At 40.6% G+C, this 15848-nt stretch overlaps 1 protein-coding gene across 6 annotated transcripts in view; it reads right to left on the reverse strand.

The window, feature by feature from the left end:
* CADPS (calcium dependent secretion activator) overlaps window positions 1-15848 on the reverse strand; it is a 1086201-nt gene that overhangs the window by 130025 nt on the left and 940328 nt on the right. For 5 of the 6 annotated variants that reach the window (XM_029601011.1, XM_029601008.1, XM_029601007.1 and 2 more), the window contains 3 exons: window positions 11595-11669; window positions 10136-10219; window positions 7247-7279 (listed from right to left, as the gene is read on the reverse strand). In XM_029601011.1, coding sequence (XP_029456871.1) covers window positions 7247-7279; window positions 10136-10219; window positions 11595-11669 — 192 coding nt within the window. Of the gene's footprint in view, window positions 1-5843; window positions 6142-7246; window positions 7280-10135; window positions 10220-11594; window positions 11670-15848 lie in introns of those variants that run through there. The other variant, XM_029601009.1, reaches the window with a different exon arrangement.

The raw sequence follows: 15848 nt of genomic DNA on the forward strand, positions 1-15848 counted from the left end.
ATCGGGGGACGGGGACTGGGGCAGGGCCTGGTGGCCGTTCCCTGGTTGAAAAGGGGGCGCGCGGCACGAACGGCCCCCTTTTCGTCTAGGCACCGCCGGCGCAGGCTCACGGTCCCAGTAAGTGGTTTTTCGCTACCGGTAACCGCGGTGCGGTGACCAGCCAAGTGACACCCCCGCATATAGGTTAAGTAGGGGATGGCCCGGGGGCCAGCGGCCCCGGAGAACGGAAGCAGGCGGCCCTGACTGGGCCAGCGGCCCAACAGGTCCGACACGGACCCGCGACGCTTTGACGGCCAAGAGGGTGAGGGAGCACTGAGGCACTTAGACCAAACGACCCTGACTTTTACGGTCGGGTAACAGGCCATGACGCTGTGGCTTCGACGGCCGGGTGGCAGTGGTAGCTGCCCGGCTTCTACGGCCAGGGGGCAGTGCACAAGCCTCAGCGGAAATTATGAGCTTAGCACTTGCTTGCAGGGGGTAGCGCTGGTCACCAAGAGCTAATTCAGTAGTTAAGTTAATGAAGTTATACAAGTTGTATTTTGATGATATTGTGGCTTGTTGCTGTATTGGATTTATTGCTGTTACTGTATTTATAAGGGCTGTGACCATTTATTTATCCATCCAATAAAACTTATCTGTTAAGCTGCATGAGCCTCTGTAACTGATTGGGGGGGGGGGGGGGGGGGGGCGTGTGAAGGGGTAGACGTAGCCTTTCAACTGCCCACATTGTGCATATTCATTGTGTGTATCCTCAAAATTTGACTGGCTGGGCAGTTCCATGAAAACTGAGTTGAGGAGCACTGATCTAGGTACAAGCCCTTGAACTCTATGGGGCGGATTTTAAATGCCCTGCGCGTGTAAATCCGGCCGAATTTACGTGCGCAGGGCCCTTGCGCGTCGGCGCGCCTATTTTGCATAGGCCGCTGGCGCACGCAGAGCCCCAGGACGCACGTAAGTCCCGGGGTTTTTTTTAAAGGGGTGGGAGGGGGCGTGGCAGAATGACGCGGCGTTTTGGGGGCGTGACGCGGCGTTTTGGGGGCGGCGATGCGGGCGTGATTTCGGCCCGAGGGCGTTCCGGGGGCGTGGCCATGGCCTCCGGACCAGCCCCCGGGACCGGAACACGGAGCGGGGCTGCCGGTTGGCGCGCGCAAAGTTAGGGGGGGGTTTAGATAGGGCCAGAGGGGTGGGTTAGGTAGGGGAAGGGAAGGGAAGGTGGGGGGAGGGCGAAGGAAAGTTCCCTCCGAGGCCGCTCCGAAATCGGAGCGGCCTCGGAGGGAACAGGCAGCGCGCGCTGGGCTCGGCGCACGCAGGTTGCACAAATGTGCACCCCCTTGCGCGTGCCGACCCCAGATTTTATGAGATACGCGCGGCTACGCGCGTATCTTATAAAATCCAGCGTACTTTTGTTCGCGCCTGGTGCGCAAACAAAAAAAGTACGCGATCACGCAATTTTTTAAAATCTACCCCTATGCAGGTACATATAACTTCCAAAACACATATAAATATACAATATTAACTATTATTATATTTCTAGCGTATGTGTATCCAGAGTGACTTACAAGAAATAAGTAGGCAGGCACATATACATAATAAGCAAATGAAAAACTGAAGAACAACAGAGAGGTAGAAGAGAGAACACAAAATGAAAAACAATAGAGAAACAAATGGAATTTTAATCTAAACCTGAAATCACTTAAGGAAGAAATAACAATGCTGAGGGAGTTTATTTCAGAATCCATAGCCCAGGGCACAACCATAAGGCCTGATTTTCAAAAACATTTACATACCTAAAACTGGTTTTACATGTGTAAATTCACTTTAGCCATGTAAGTGGGCTTTTGAAAATTGCTACAATATGACAGTAACATTGAGACTGGTACGGAGGTGCACACTGGTGAATGTAACTTGCGCACACATATGCACGCATGTTATAAGGTAGCCTGGATATTCGCACATGTGCACCTAATTTTAAATAGGCATGCAAATCCGCTTCTACCACATAAACAGGTGAATTTTTAAAGGAGTTATGCATGTAAATATAACATTATTATAGCAATCTTCAAACGCCATTTTCTCAAGTAAAATACACTTGCATGAGTAAATTCTATGGCTAATTCAATGGCAAATTTTGTAGCAATTTTCAAAAGCCCACTTAGATGGGTAAAGTGCATTTATATGTGTAAAACCCAATTTTAAGCGTGTAAATGCTTTTAGAAATCAGGCCCAAAGAGGGTAATGTTATAACTGTGGGACCAATGCAGTAAGACATGTGCTGAAAACAGGCACTCGTATTGAGCACCTGTTTTCCTAACGCACAAGCAACCACATCCCCTGGGTGCCCAATGCTGTATTTAAATGAGGGGCTGCATAAAAAAAGGGCGTGATGGGGAGAATTGTGCATCCATAGTGCTGAGATGCATTGAGTGCCTACAGTTGCAATGGTTGCTCAATACATGCGTCTGATTTTTAATCCTGCTTCTTCAGGCCAATTTCTTTGTAATTTTGCTGAGGTGGCTGAAGACGCCCATAGCTAAGCGGCACTTGCTATACACATTTAAATTGTGCAGCCATAAGAATATTTTCTTTAATCCAGGCAATATACATTCATTTTTCATCACCGTAAGTAGTAAATTAAAGTGTCACAACGATAGTAAGTGACTCAGAGGACCATATGTTTTTTTATTTCTTATGAGCCCTTGACTTGTGAATTGACTTTGCTCCCCCTTTGGAACTGAAATTAAATTTGCCGTGTTAAAAAATGTGCATTGGGCACCAGGCGATTTACCGCATCGGGAGGTAAATAGCTAATAGCCTCATCTACATGAAATTTACATGTGATGGGCACTATCGGCTACGCATTTATTTGGGCATGCGTCTGCGCCAATCTCCTTATTGCATCGGGTGCTACTCTAGCATGTCCAAAATGCGCGCCCAACCTTGCGTAGACCCGTGCCCTATGCTGAGCGCACTTTATTGCATTGGCCCCTCTGTGGGTAGTATAAGTAGTATAAATGGTCTAGGTTCAAGGCTTTTGAACCTCTAGCTTTTGTGTGATGTTGAGCAAATCACACTATCTTCAGGTGCCTTTGTTTATCAAATTCTCACCAGATTATCATCATCCGAACATTCACACAACAAAGGTTTGATGCCAAGCAACCTCTCTAGAAGGGAGATTTCACATCTACTTCAGAATTTGTGAAGCACACCGAGATGCTAGTAAAAGAACAGGCAGTATGGAAAATCCAATATTTTTATTGCAAAGCTATCAATTAAATGCTCACCAATCTAGCCTCTACTTTGGAAGAAACAATGCATCACAAATCTGCTTGAAGATTTGCAATTGATTCTTTTATTTATTTCAATCCATTTTAGAAAAGAACACATTTGTTTTGACAAACAGTAGTGGCACTTTTGACAGTTTATATGAAAAGGTGGTAAGTCTAAGTTGCTCCGGATAGATGAGCTGAAAAGGCTGCGTTCCCTGCGTTCACAATGCGGCATGCAAACATTTGCCAGGAAACTCATTAAAAGACTGTAACACAGGTCATTAGGGAACCTGCCATGATATCTTAAATACCCAGGGATGACTGTATGCTTGCTAACAGTTAACACAATCTGTTTTCATTACAGCGATATACCTGAGATCACACGGCATCATATCTGTGCAAGATATGATTGTCAGGCACTGCAAATTGAAGTTACTTAACACTTTTCTGTAATTTCTAGGGTGCAAATGAGGGATATTTGGGAACAGTGGGTCTGCATTTTTTTTTTTCAACATCAAGCAAACAATTATCAAAGAAAGGACCAGTATTCTGCCACCGAACAAGTGGTAACATTTCTTACCACCTGCTGGAAACAATGACAAGGTATTAATTTGAAAAACAATGAGGACAATCTAAGTGTGGCAGCAATGAAGTGTTACACTTTCAAGCAATTTCCAGTAATGCCAAAGCACCTGTTTCATGCTAGTGCTATAACTGTTTCAGTATTCTGATATGGAATGATCACGTTTCTGGAATAACAGATTAAATGAAGGTTACCAGTCCAGTTACAGGAGTTTGTTTTTTTTTTCTCTTATTTCTCCAGAGATGAAAAACATCACAAAATTCCACTTTCTGCAGATTGCAGGTTGGAATTTTAGTGCAGCTCGCTGAGCGCGATCCATTCACTCAGGTTTTACGGACAGCCCCTACGCTGTCTACTGCTGCATGCTTGCAGAAACTTGACTCGTTTTCTCTGCGCACGCAGTTAAAATGATGCTCTCTCTCTCTCTTGGAAAGAAACCAAGAGCAATGCAAATTAATTGGTAGTTCTCGCCCTCTGTTCTCTTTCTTTTTATGAAGATTTCACAACATCCTTTGCAAGATAATGGTTAACAAAATCACAACAGCTTATATCACGCTTGTTAATCAATGCTGCTCACTAAACCTGCTTGTGCCACAGGATGGTTTTTAACACCAGATCTGCCATTCTCACCATCTTCTCCTGAAAATTCTGTCTAGGAAAAGTGCACCTTGAAAACATCTTGTGATTCTTAAGATTTATATATTTTTTGTGTGTTTCAATATTACTCTATGCTCTTTGTTTAATGCGAGGAGAGTAGGAAAACGTTATCCCCTCACCATGCCAGACAGCAGTTTAGAATATGCTGCATCTTTATCACCCATGCAGCAACTAATTGGGAATTATGCACAGGATGGCATGACTTTATGACTCAATATTTCCCTTTCATAGGATGATACACTTTAATTATGATCGGCACTGTGCGTTGTCTCCTGCTCAGAATTGTTGTTTCTATTTCCAAGAGAGAAATGATGACAAGAAACTATGAGTAACCACTGGTGAGCTTGCTTACATTTTGAGGGGATGATTTTTAACTTTCCATTATTAAGTAAAGAAATTGCAGCCATCCTAGCTGATGTAAAAAATAAAATAAAATGCTGAAATAGAGGCTAGTGAATTTAGATGCAGGTAAACACCTGGTTTTTTTTTTCCTCTGGGACCAACCTAATGCATTTGTGAATGGTTATGCTCTCTTCTTCATCTCAGTGCCATATCGCCATGAGCTCATTTTACTCTGGCCCGATGAAGGGCATACAACACTCAAATATTAGCATATCATGTTAGACTAAATAAGGATCAGCTGCAATGTCCCCTTTTTTTTTGCTTTCCTTCATTTATATGTAAGATAAGAAAGGATTCAACATTGTTCACAAAGTTAAATGAAGTTAGAATTGCCTTTTTGTTTAAGGTTTTTCTTTTATTTATTATTTATTTTTTTACATTTGATGCACTGTCTTGATCACAAATTGGATAGAAGGATTTACTGGTCTGGGTAGTAAAGATGAGTTAACTCTCTGGGTCAAATGAGTTATGCACTTTTTTCCACAGGCCAGAAAAACTGGGGAAACCCTTTAGAGCATCTGGCCCTAGAAACATCCTTTATAGATGAAAGGTACAAGCAATATTCAAAATGTTATTATTCTACAAACAAAAGGAACCTTTCTGGCTTGACTCCAGTCAAGAAATTCTATAAGAATTGTGGATTTTCTTTCTCTCACCTAACTAAATTCACTTTCTTCTTTTAATTCTCTTTTGAAAGAAAGCCAATACTGTAAATTGTACCAAACTTCAGGGAAACAAATCTATATGCTAATACACTTCTATTTTAACATGCACTACAATATAAGTGTGTTTGAAACAATACTTAAGCACGTTTAAAATGTAAAAGATTCAACAGGGCTCCCCATGACAGCCATTGAGATAAGTTTGATAGCTTCATTTTTTTAAAAACAAATTTGATTCCTTTTTATTATTTAAAAATACGCATCCGCTTTAACAAATTTTATTTAAATGTACTTCATTTGAGCTTATTCCATAGGTAAATTTATCATAGCATACCATTAATAATCTGACACTTAAAGCAGCATGTACTCAATATCAATTTATATGTAAATGTATGTCAACTTTTCCCATGCGGCCTTGGAGTCTGTTTGGATTTCTGCTAGCTTTACTTATATAACAGCTTAGTGGCCAAACTGGGAAGCTGGGTAGTATTTTCACTGGTCACCGAATCAAAGCAGTGATTTGATTTAAAGTAACTCGCTGGGAAATGTTTCCTGAGAAAGCTAGCCGTGCCTGTGCAGGAAAAATAGAATGAAAGTATTTTTTAGTATCACTCAGGGGATGAGAACAAATGAATTGAGAATTACTGCCAGCTTTATCTGCTACAATAGGGACTCCCTGTGACCACACAATCTATTTTATTTGAATATTCCCTGTAGGACTCAGCAAAAGCCCCGCAGTACTCTTTGTGTATCTTCTTAATTGTCTGACCTGACTTTCGCCTCCACACTTGGATTTTCAGCCTAGTTGGAATCCGTTTTATTCCCGCTCATTAAAATTAAGCATGGAGAGGGGAGAGAGAAGGAGAATGAGAGGAAGAATTCTGAGCTGGGACATCCCGGACCTGCCTGCATGGCTTCCAAGCTTCCTAGGTACAGGAATTAGGAGTTCTGGGGTTCAGATATTATCCCTTGCCTTGAAGGACAGTGCTGCCGCTGGCTTCCACTGCATACAGAGGTCAAAAGGGGGTTCCGGCATCCTTACCAGGGGTTTTTCCTTGCTCAGGCCCCTCTCTTGCATTTTTTTTTCCTACTGCCAGGCTATACACAATTGAAAGCCAGGGCTGGATTTGAGATTTTGGCACCCAAAGGCAGAACTGGAGATCAGGCATGGGGGTAACTTTCAGAGAGCAGTGGGGCACAAAACGCCATAGCAGTTTCCTTTTGAAGCAGCGCTGGCACACAGCTGTACAGCAGGCAGAAGCAGGCTCCTCTTTGGCCCAGGCATTTTGCGCCTTCAAAATTTGGCACCCTAGGTAGTTCCCTATGTTGCCTATGCCTAAATCAGGACGTCTGACCAGCATTTTTGCATACTTTTTTATTGCACAGTGGTGAACATAGCTAGATTTTAAGGAAAATCTTCAATTTGGTGCACATATTAGTACATGGTACAATTTTGTAAGGATTATATATATAATAACATTTCTGCACAATCTTCAAATCCACCCCCCGTCCCCCAATTCCTAAGTAAAACCACTGAATTCTTACTCACTTTTCTAGTGAACAAATTCTTCTTCCACACAGTATTATACGAACATTGCCCCACACATGCTAAATAAGTACAATAAAAAAATTAACTTGCATGACCAGCCAAGTCAACATGCAAATTACATACTTACAGGCACATCCACATATTTGGACGCTGCCTTCACCTTAAAGGAGAAAAGACACAAAGTAAAAGTAAAATAAATTATATTTATTATTTTTTTGCTTACTTGTAAAACACACGTTGAGAATAAACAGGTCAAATTTGTTTGGAGGGATGTGTAAAACATCTGGACTTCAACTCAAAGCAGGTAGAGTCTCACCTCTTTGAAAATAGTTCAGGGATTTATTCGAGATTCACAGTAAACCTTATATTTTGGGGGTTGTTTTTTTGCTATGGATCTTGGGCAAATTCATGGAAATCCACAGTAGATTTTGTGAGGTCTCCCCTGGTGGATTTCCACACATCGCTTTGCCATTCACTGCCCCATTTCTTCAAATTGATACAGGATTGAAAAATTAGTAACATCCTTTCACCACATGGAACAATTGAAATTCCTAAACTTGGCAAGAAGGCACCACACTTAAACTTGTATTGAAGAGCTGTTAAGCGCAGTAATGTGTACCAGGCAAATGGTGCAGCATTGTCAAGAAACTTTTGGTCAACTAAAGGACATTCTTCAGTTTGCAAACAAGAAGTGTCACCTCATATCAATCTTTTAAACTGTTGTTCAATAAAATAATGTATATGGGAATCATATGTACAGCCCATGTATCACATCCTTTAAAATTGTGTGGCATGAAGCTGTCACTGTGAGGCACTCAGACATTTTGGGCCAGATTTTCTAACATACGCATGGGCGTAGATTTGTGCGCGCAACCTGGCGCGCACAAATCGATGCCCGATTTTATAACATGTGTGCACAGCCGCGCTCATGTTATAAAATCCGGGCTTGGATCATGCAAGGGGGGTGCACACTTGTGCACCTTGCACGCGCCGAGCCCTAGGGGAGCCCCGATGGCTTTCCCTGTTCGCTCCGAGGCCCAAGCCCCAGGACACGCATATGTCCCTTTTTTCAAGCCCCGGGACATATGCGTGTCCTGGGGCTTGCGCTCGTCGCCGAGCCTATGCAAAATAGGCTCGGTGCGCACAGGAGCGGGTTTTCGGGGTTACGCGCGTAACCCTTTGAAAATCCGCCCCTTTTTGTATAGGTTGGTTGTGTTCCAACCTTCAGGACTCAAATTTACCAAGAACTTAAAGCAATTTCAATAGGCACTGCCATTTACCTCCAATAAAGATATCATGACTTGTACAAACCATGGTACAAACCCTATTTATATAATAATATTTTTATAATTTATCTTTTTCTTAAAGATGTTACTATATTTCCTACTTTGACACAAGTTACTGATAGAAAACAGCCAATAAATATTTTAAATATAAAGGTGGTTGAATAAATAACAGCCTAGAATTTTTGGATATAAATTAAAAACAAATTTTCTACAGGATTTTCATATAGTCAGAACAGTCCAAAGGTTTCGTGTAACTGAGTGCATTTCAAAACAAGTGCAGCTGGGTCCTTTGACCTCTGTTTTGCACAATTTCTAAGTCACTTAAATAGCGTACTAGCTGCAGATATTTGCCCTGCAGCTTCTTTCTTATCGTGTGAAAAAAAATATGACATTGGTTGGCTCAGAGGATTTTTAACACTGTTCAGTGGAGATTTATTCTTGGATGTAATATTTTCCATACCTCTGGTTTGCAGAGATCTCTTTTATTTTCATATGCTAATTTGATTATTTGAACTTAGATTAATCATTTTGCTATATATTTTGCATAAATAGTGCCTGTGATACAAAAAAGGGGGTTTGAGTTACTGCAAGAGGTGGAGGGAGGGAGGGAGGGAGAGAGAGAGACACTCTTTATAAGGCTCTCATATTAGTCATCTATTTATACCACTGTAGGAGGGTCAACTAGTAACAATGTGAGGTTTTGGTGGTGGTGTAGGGTTTGGGGGGCAGTTTTACATGCACAGTCAGAGGTACAAACAGCACAGTACACAGCAGTGAAGCTTTGATGTGATTTGGTTTGAGGAAAGGGACATGAAGATGAGATTTTTACAATGTACTCTCGCCCTAGCTTGATACACACTCTCTACCTAGCTGCTATCAAGCTAGGGTGAGAGTACATTATAAAAATCTCATCTTCATGTCCCTTTCCTCAATCCAAGTCACATCAAAGCTTCACTGATATGTATTGTGCTGTTCGTACCTCTGAATGTGCGTGTAAAACTGCCCCCCAAACCCTAGACCACCACCAAAACCTCACCTCAGGTTACTAGTTGACCCTCCTACAGTGGTATAATAGTTGACTCTCCACTCTACTCCACTCCCTCTCCCTCTCCTGCCCAGTTCAGGTATCCTGCACAGCATAACACCAGGAAAAAAGGTGTAGTTATTTCCAGCATTAAAACATGCAATAACATGCGTTATGCTATCGCATACATTAAACACCCCTTATTTTCATAAACTCCGCCCAAACACCTCCCCTTTGACTAAATTTTCAAAATTTGCAAACACATCTCACAATGCGTTATTTATTGCATGCATTATGGCGTTATCGCAAGTGTTAGGGCCCTAATGCCTGCAATAAGGCCCTAACACGATTTTATAAATGACCCTGTAAGTTTGAAACTTAATAGCATTTCACAGCTATTAGCAAAGTTTCCTAAACCAGCGCTGGAGGCTCACCTTACTGGCCTGGTTTTCAGAATATCTGTCATGAATATACATGAAGTATACATTTGTATGTACTGAAGACGCAGTGTATGCAAAACTATTGTATGCATCTGGCTGTCCAGAAAACTAGTGGTTAGATGCACCTCCAGGAGCACCTCCAGGAATGGGCAACACTGGTATACAACATAATTTCTAACAAGGTGACCTTAGATAAAGTGCAAAACACATTAGAAAAGATTTTTAGATGTGAGAAAAATATAGATCACAAACTGTTCTTCACTTACAGTAAATGACAGAAACGAAGAAAACAAAGTTCCTTCATCATATCTGGACAGTTTGGACAGAACTCCTTCTAGAATAGTGACAAACTAATGGAAAAGAAAATGATTTAATTACTATTTTTTGTTTTTGAAAGACAGATTGCCTGCAAGAAGAAAGCTGACTCTGGAGTTACTAATCTGCAGAAACTTGTGTAGGTGAGCAATTACACAGTATTTGTTGCACACTGAAGACGTACTCTGGCCATCTGTGATTTACTATCAGATAATTATGCCTAATTTCACAGATTATCGGCTACAGCTAAATATTAATTTTATGCCATTTTTTGCTAGCTCACTATGTGGGTCCGTACTATATGGAACTAAAAGAAAGAACATTAAGAGTTGTCTCTATGTAATCTCAGTTTGCTCATTTTTTTTAAATTGCCTGCCTCCTGTTCCCAGATTCACTGCTCCAATGTCCTGTTGAATAATAATAATGCTTTTATATGTGGAGAAACTGTTATATATGATTTGCTACAGTAAATTCCCCACCCCCAATCCCCTACAACCTTGTAGTGACAACTGTGAGGTCTTAAGGATTATTCTTATAGTAGACATGCAAATCCCTGGCTTCTTTTATCACCCACAGGTTGGAACATTGAATGCCTCCAGCTATATTGGTGGCTACTGGAATTTCTCAGCTGGCAGCCCCACAGTTCAGATTTTGCTCTGCTTTTTGTCCAAAAATAATTTTTAATTTGTTTTATAAAGTTCAACTTCTATTCTAATGATATAAGCTTCATCTGAATTTAGGAATAACATGTTTTGGAAACAGTACATAACAAAGATAGGTTTATTTCTTACTATGGGTGGTAGAGCTAATTAGGCAGCATAATAAAAACAAATCAGTGAGTCTCAGAAGCAAAACGAACAACCAGTGTGCATATCTACCCACCTTGCTGCTGGTTTACTGGCAAGTTACGAAATATTCCCATTGTACAATGTGCCATAACTTTATTTGGAAGGGAAGAAATGTGCTGTCTTAAGGAGTTGCTCTGTAACAAACGAGCCAACAGCCAACTGGCCGGAGATTACAGAGGTGCCACTAGAATGAATAGACTACCAGAGCAAATCTGCAAGCATCACTCTTGAAGGAAAGAAAGCTACAGCTTGTTACAACTAAGCATCAGACTGTCAGAAAGGATTTTGTTACAGAGGTGAATCACTTGAATGTGAAATATTATGATTTTCAAGAAAACAAGAGAATTTGGAATAATTCTATATAAAACATCTTTTTGCCAATCCAGTACACTAAGAAAAGTACCTTCCCACAGCTTTCTGGTCATTAGCTCCCCTGACACGGCATACTCTGGATAATAATACTGTTTGCTCTCCTCCCAAAGCACAGCTCAACCTGGTTTGGGTATCCATGCATCCACAGCAGTGCTAATAATGAATAATTTCACCTGAAGCTAATGGTTACCTTTGCTACCAGGAGTGTTATCATCTCTTTAACTGTTTCTTCAATTAGTTCATCTATCTTTGAGTGGTACTGATGCTAAAATAAATAGAGAGAGATAAATATTAGCATACTGCATAAGCAATGGCACGGTAGGGAGGCAGTCCTTTTCTGTTAACAATAATCTGGTTTTACTTCTTATTTTAAAAAAGTGTCAGCTGTGAACTAAACTGTTAATTACCTTGACTTCCATTTATGCAGATCATTTATACTGGAGCACCACTATACCCGTATTCTTTCACAATACAGTGCTTCATTGTGCTGTTCTTTATCTCTTAAACCATATTTTAAGCATACTGTAGCAGACAATTAAATTCTTTTCACATAAAAGCATAATATAATTTTTAAGAAAACGTAAATTAAAACAAATAACCTTGAATATTCATTTTCCTTTGTTTGCATTAATGTCTGTTTAAAATGCTAATGGAATCAAAACAATGCACATGTTGACAGAAGGGAACAGAAAACCTGATAAAAATGCTAATTATACATTGGGGAGTGAGATTACAGTTGAAAATGTTAGACACACTTACCCACTGTTTAGCAAACTTTCAGATGATTGAGAACAGAAATAAGGTGAAAGGTGCAGACGACAGGAAAGAGAACATGCAAAGGTAAAGAAGAAATGAAATGTTAAAATAAGGAAAGACAAAATTAGGAATGAGGGGAAAAATATGGATGGAAGCAACAAAAGATAGGAAATGAACTATCTGTAGCAATCTTAGAGTAATGACTACTGAAAAACCTGGCAGCACTGCATGCTGATGATGGTAGTTGTGTATATATGTTTTTTCTTCCCCATGTTTTCCAGAAAAAAATAACAAAGTAAAGCTAGCATAATACAGTAACACTTCCAGCTTTAGTACTCAATGATGCAGTGATTCCGCTTGAAAATTACAATTTCTTTCAAATGGAAATAATTGCTGTACCCTTGTAAGAATATATATTATTTGGATCCAAGACCATGATTAGACATCCAGTATAAATCACAACTTACTGCAATGCTCATAGCACTTATTATCTATACATCCATATGCTATAATAAAAAGTATCCTAGTAAATATTAAACCGAAATTATTGTTTTTACAAATATATCATACTAACTCTTGTTAAAAATGATTGATTTTAAGAAATCTAGAACTTTTCCTGGATTATTTATAATGGGAAAAGCATGTTTTTTTGCATGAATATACCAGATGAGAATGTATTTTCTATGTTTCAGTGGCAAACACAGACTAAATTGAATGGTAGTGACTCAGTATCAATAACTCAGCAACCCAGACACCCATGGGCTCTTATCTGCCCCCATCCCAGTCTTGCTGGGCTCTCCTACTTACACACAAGGAAAATGTGACACACAATTTGGATGCAAAGGCAGCAGCAGTTTATTAGAATCCCTAACAAGGAAGTCTAATTAAGTGCCGAGTCCGTTCAATAAATGTTTACAAACTTGCGGCCAGGCAGGTGCCGGTACTCTAATATCCGCCCAAGTGGAACTGCGGGGTCTTGTGCCCAGCAAGCCCTGGAACAGGCGTTGTGACTGCCAAGAACCGGATGGGATCATGGCTTGGACTGCCACAAAGCAAGCCTGATGCCATATCCCATCCGCCGGAAGAGATCCCAGCCCGGCCACCACAAAGCAAGCCTTGATGGAGTCCCTCCCCATGTATCAGCCTCGATCCATCGAGGCCCTGAGCACGGGTGGAAACTCTCTATGGCTACTGTCACTGCATCTGGGTGAAAAACCTCTGCATCACTTGCAAGAACAGATCATTTCCCAAACCTGACTTCAGTGCCGGGAAAAATAGTGGAAACTATTCTAAAGATCAAAATCACAGACAGGCTAAGAGAGAATTTGAAAAGAAGTTGGCCATAGAGGCAAAAACTCACAGTAAAAACTTTTTAAAATATATCTGAAGCAGAAAGCCTGTGAGGGAGTCAGTTGGACCATTAGATGATTGAGGGGTTATAGGGGCACTTAGAGAAGATAAGGCCATCACGGAAAGATTAAATGATTTCTTTGCTTCAGTGTTTACTGAAGAGGATGTTGGGGAGATACCCGTATCAGAGAAGGTTTTCATGGGCAATGGTTCAGATGGACTGAATCAAATCACGGTGAACCTAGAAGATATGGTAGACCTGATTGACAAACTGAAGAGTAGTAAATCACCTGGACCAGATGGTATACACCCCAGAGTTCTGAAAGAACTAAAAAATGAAATTTCAGACCTATTAGTAAAAATTTGTAACCTATCATTAAAATCATCCATTGTACCTGAAGACTGGAGGATAGCTAATGTAACCCCAATATTTAAAAAGGGCCCCAGGGGCAATCTGGGAAACTACAGACCGGTTAGCCTGACTTCAGTGCCAGGAAAAATAGTGGAAAGTGTTCTAAACATCAAAATCACAGAACATATAGAAAGACATGGTTTAATGGAAAAAAGTCAGCATGGCTTTACCCAAGGCAAGTCTTCCCTCACAAATCTGCTTCACTTTTTTGAAGGAATTAATAAACATGTGGATAAAGGTGAACCGGTAGATGTAGTGTATTTGGATTTTCAGAAGGCGTTTGAGAAAGTTCCTCATGAGAGGCTTCTAGGAAAAGTAAAAAGTCATGGGATAGGTGGTGATGTCCTTTCGTGGATTGCAAACTGGCTAAAAGACAGGAAACAGAGAGTATGATTAAATGGACAATTTTCTCAGTGGAAGGGAGTGGACAGTGGAGTGCCTCAGGGATCTGTATTGGGACCCTTACTTTTCAATATATTTATAAATGATCTGGAAAGAAATACGACGAGTGAGATAATCAAATTTGCAGATGATACAAAATTGTTCAGAGTAGTTAAATCACAAGCAGATTGTGATAAATTGCAGGAAGACCTTGTAAGACTGGAAAATTGGGCATCGAAATGGCAGATGAAATATAATGTGGACAGGTGCAAGATGATGCATATAGGGAAAAATAACCCATGCTATAGTTACACAATGTTAGGTTCCATATTAGGTGCTACAACCCAAGAAAGAGATCTGGGGGTCATAGTGGATAACACATTGAAATCGTCAGTTCAGTGTGCTGCGGCAGTCAAAAAAGCAAACAGAATGTTGGGAATTATTAGAAAAGGAATAGTGAATAAAACGGAAAATGTCATAATGCCTCTGTATCGCTCCATGATGAGACCGCACCTTGAATACTATGTACAATTCTGGTCGCCACATCTCAAAAAAGATGTAATTGCGATGGAGAAGGTACAGAGAAGGGCTACCAAAATGATAAGGGGAATGGAACAGCTCCCCTATGAGGAAAGACTAAAGAGATTAGGACTTTTCAGCTTGGAGAAGAGATGGCTGAGGGGGGATATGATAGAGGTGTTTAAAATCATGAGAGGTCTAGAACGGGTAGATGTGAATCGGTTATTTACTCTTTTGGATAATAGAAACACTAGGGGGCACTCCATGAAGTTAGCATGTGGCACATTTAAAACTAATCAGAGAAAGTTCTTTTTTACTCAACACACAATTAGACTCTGGAATTTGTTGCCAGAGGATGTGGTTAGTGCAGTTAGTATAGCTGTGTTTTAAAAAGGATTGGATAAGTTGTTGGAGGAGAAGTCCATTATCTACTATTAATTAAGTTGACTTAGAAAATAGCCACTGCTATTACTAGCAACGGTAACATGGTATAGACTTAGTTTTTGGGTACTTGCCAGGTTCTTATGGCCTGGATTGGCCACTGTTGGAAACAGGATGCTGGGCTTGATGGACCCTTGGTCTGACCCAGTATGGTATGTTCTTTTGTTCATATAGCAAGACATGGTTTAATGGAATACAGTCAACATGGATTTACCCAAGGCAAGCCTTGCCTCACAAATCTGCTTCATTTTTTTGAATGGGTTAATAAACATGTGGATAAAGGTGAGCCAGTAGATGTAGTGTATTTGCATTTTCAGAAGGTGTTTGACAAAGTCCCTCATGAGAGGCTTCTAAGGAAACTAAAAGGTCATGGGATAAGAGGCGGTGTCCTTTCGTGGATTACAAACTGGTTGAAAGATCTGAAACAGAGAGTAGGATTAAATGGTCAATTTTCTCAGTGGAAAAGGGCAAACAGTGGAGTGACTCAGGGATCTGTACTTGGACCAGTGCTTTTCAATATATTTATAAATGATCTGGAAAGGAATACGATGAGTGAGGTAATCAAATTTGCAGATGATACAAAAT

The sequence above is a fragment of the Rhinatrema bivittatum genome, chromosome 4 (assembly GCF_901001135.1).
Source record: "Rhinatrema bivittatum chromosome 4, aRhiBiv1.1, whole genome shotgun sequence".
NCBI classification, from domain to species: domain Eukaryota; kingdom Metazoa; phylum Chordata; class Amphibia; order Gymnophiona; family Rhinatrematidae; genus Rhinatrema; species Rhinatrema bivittatum.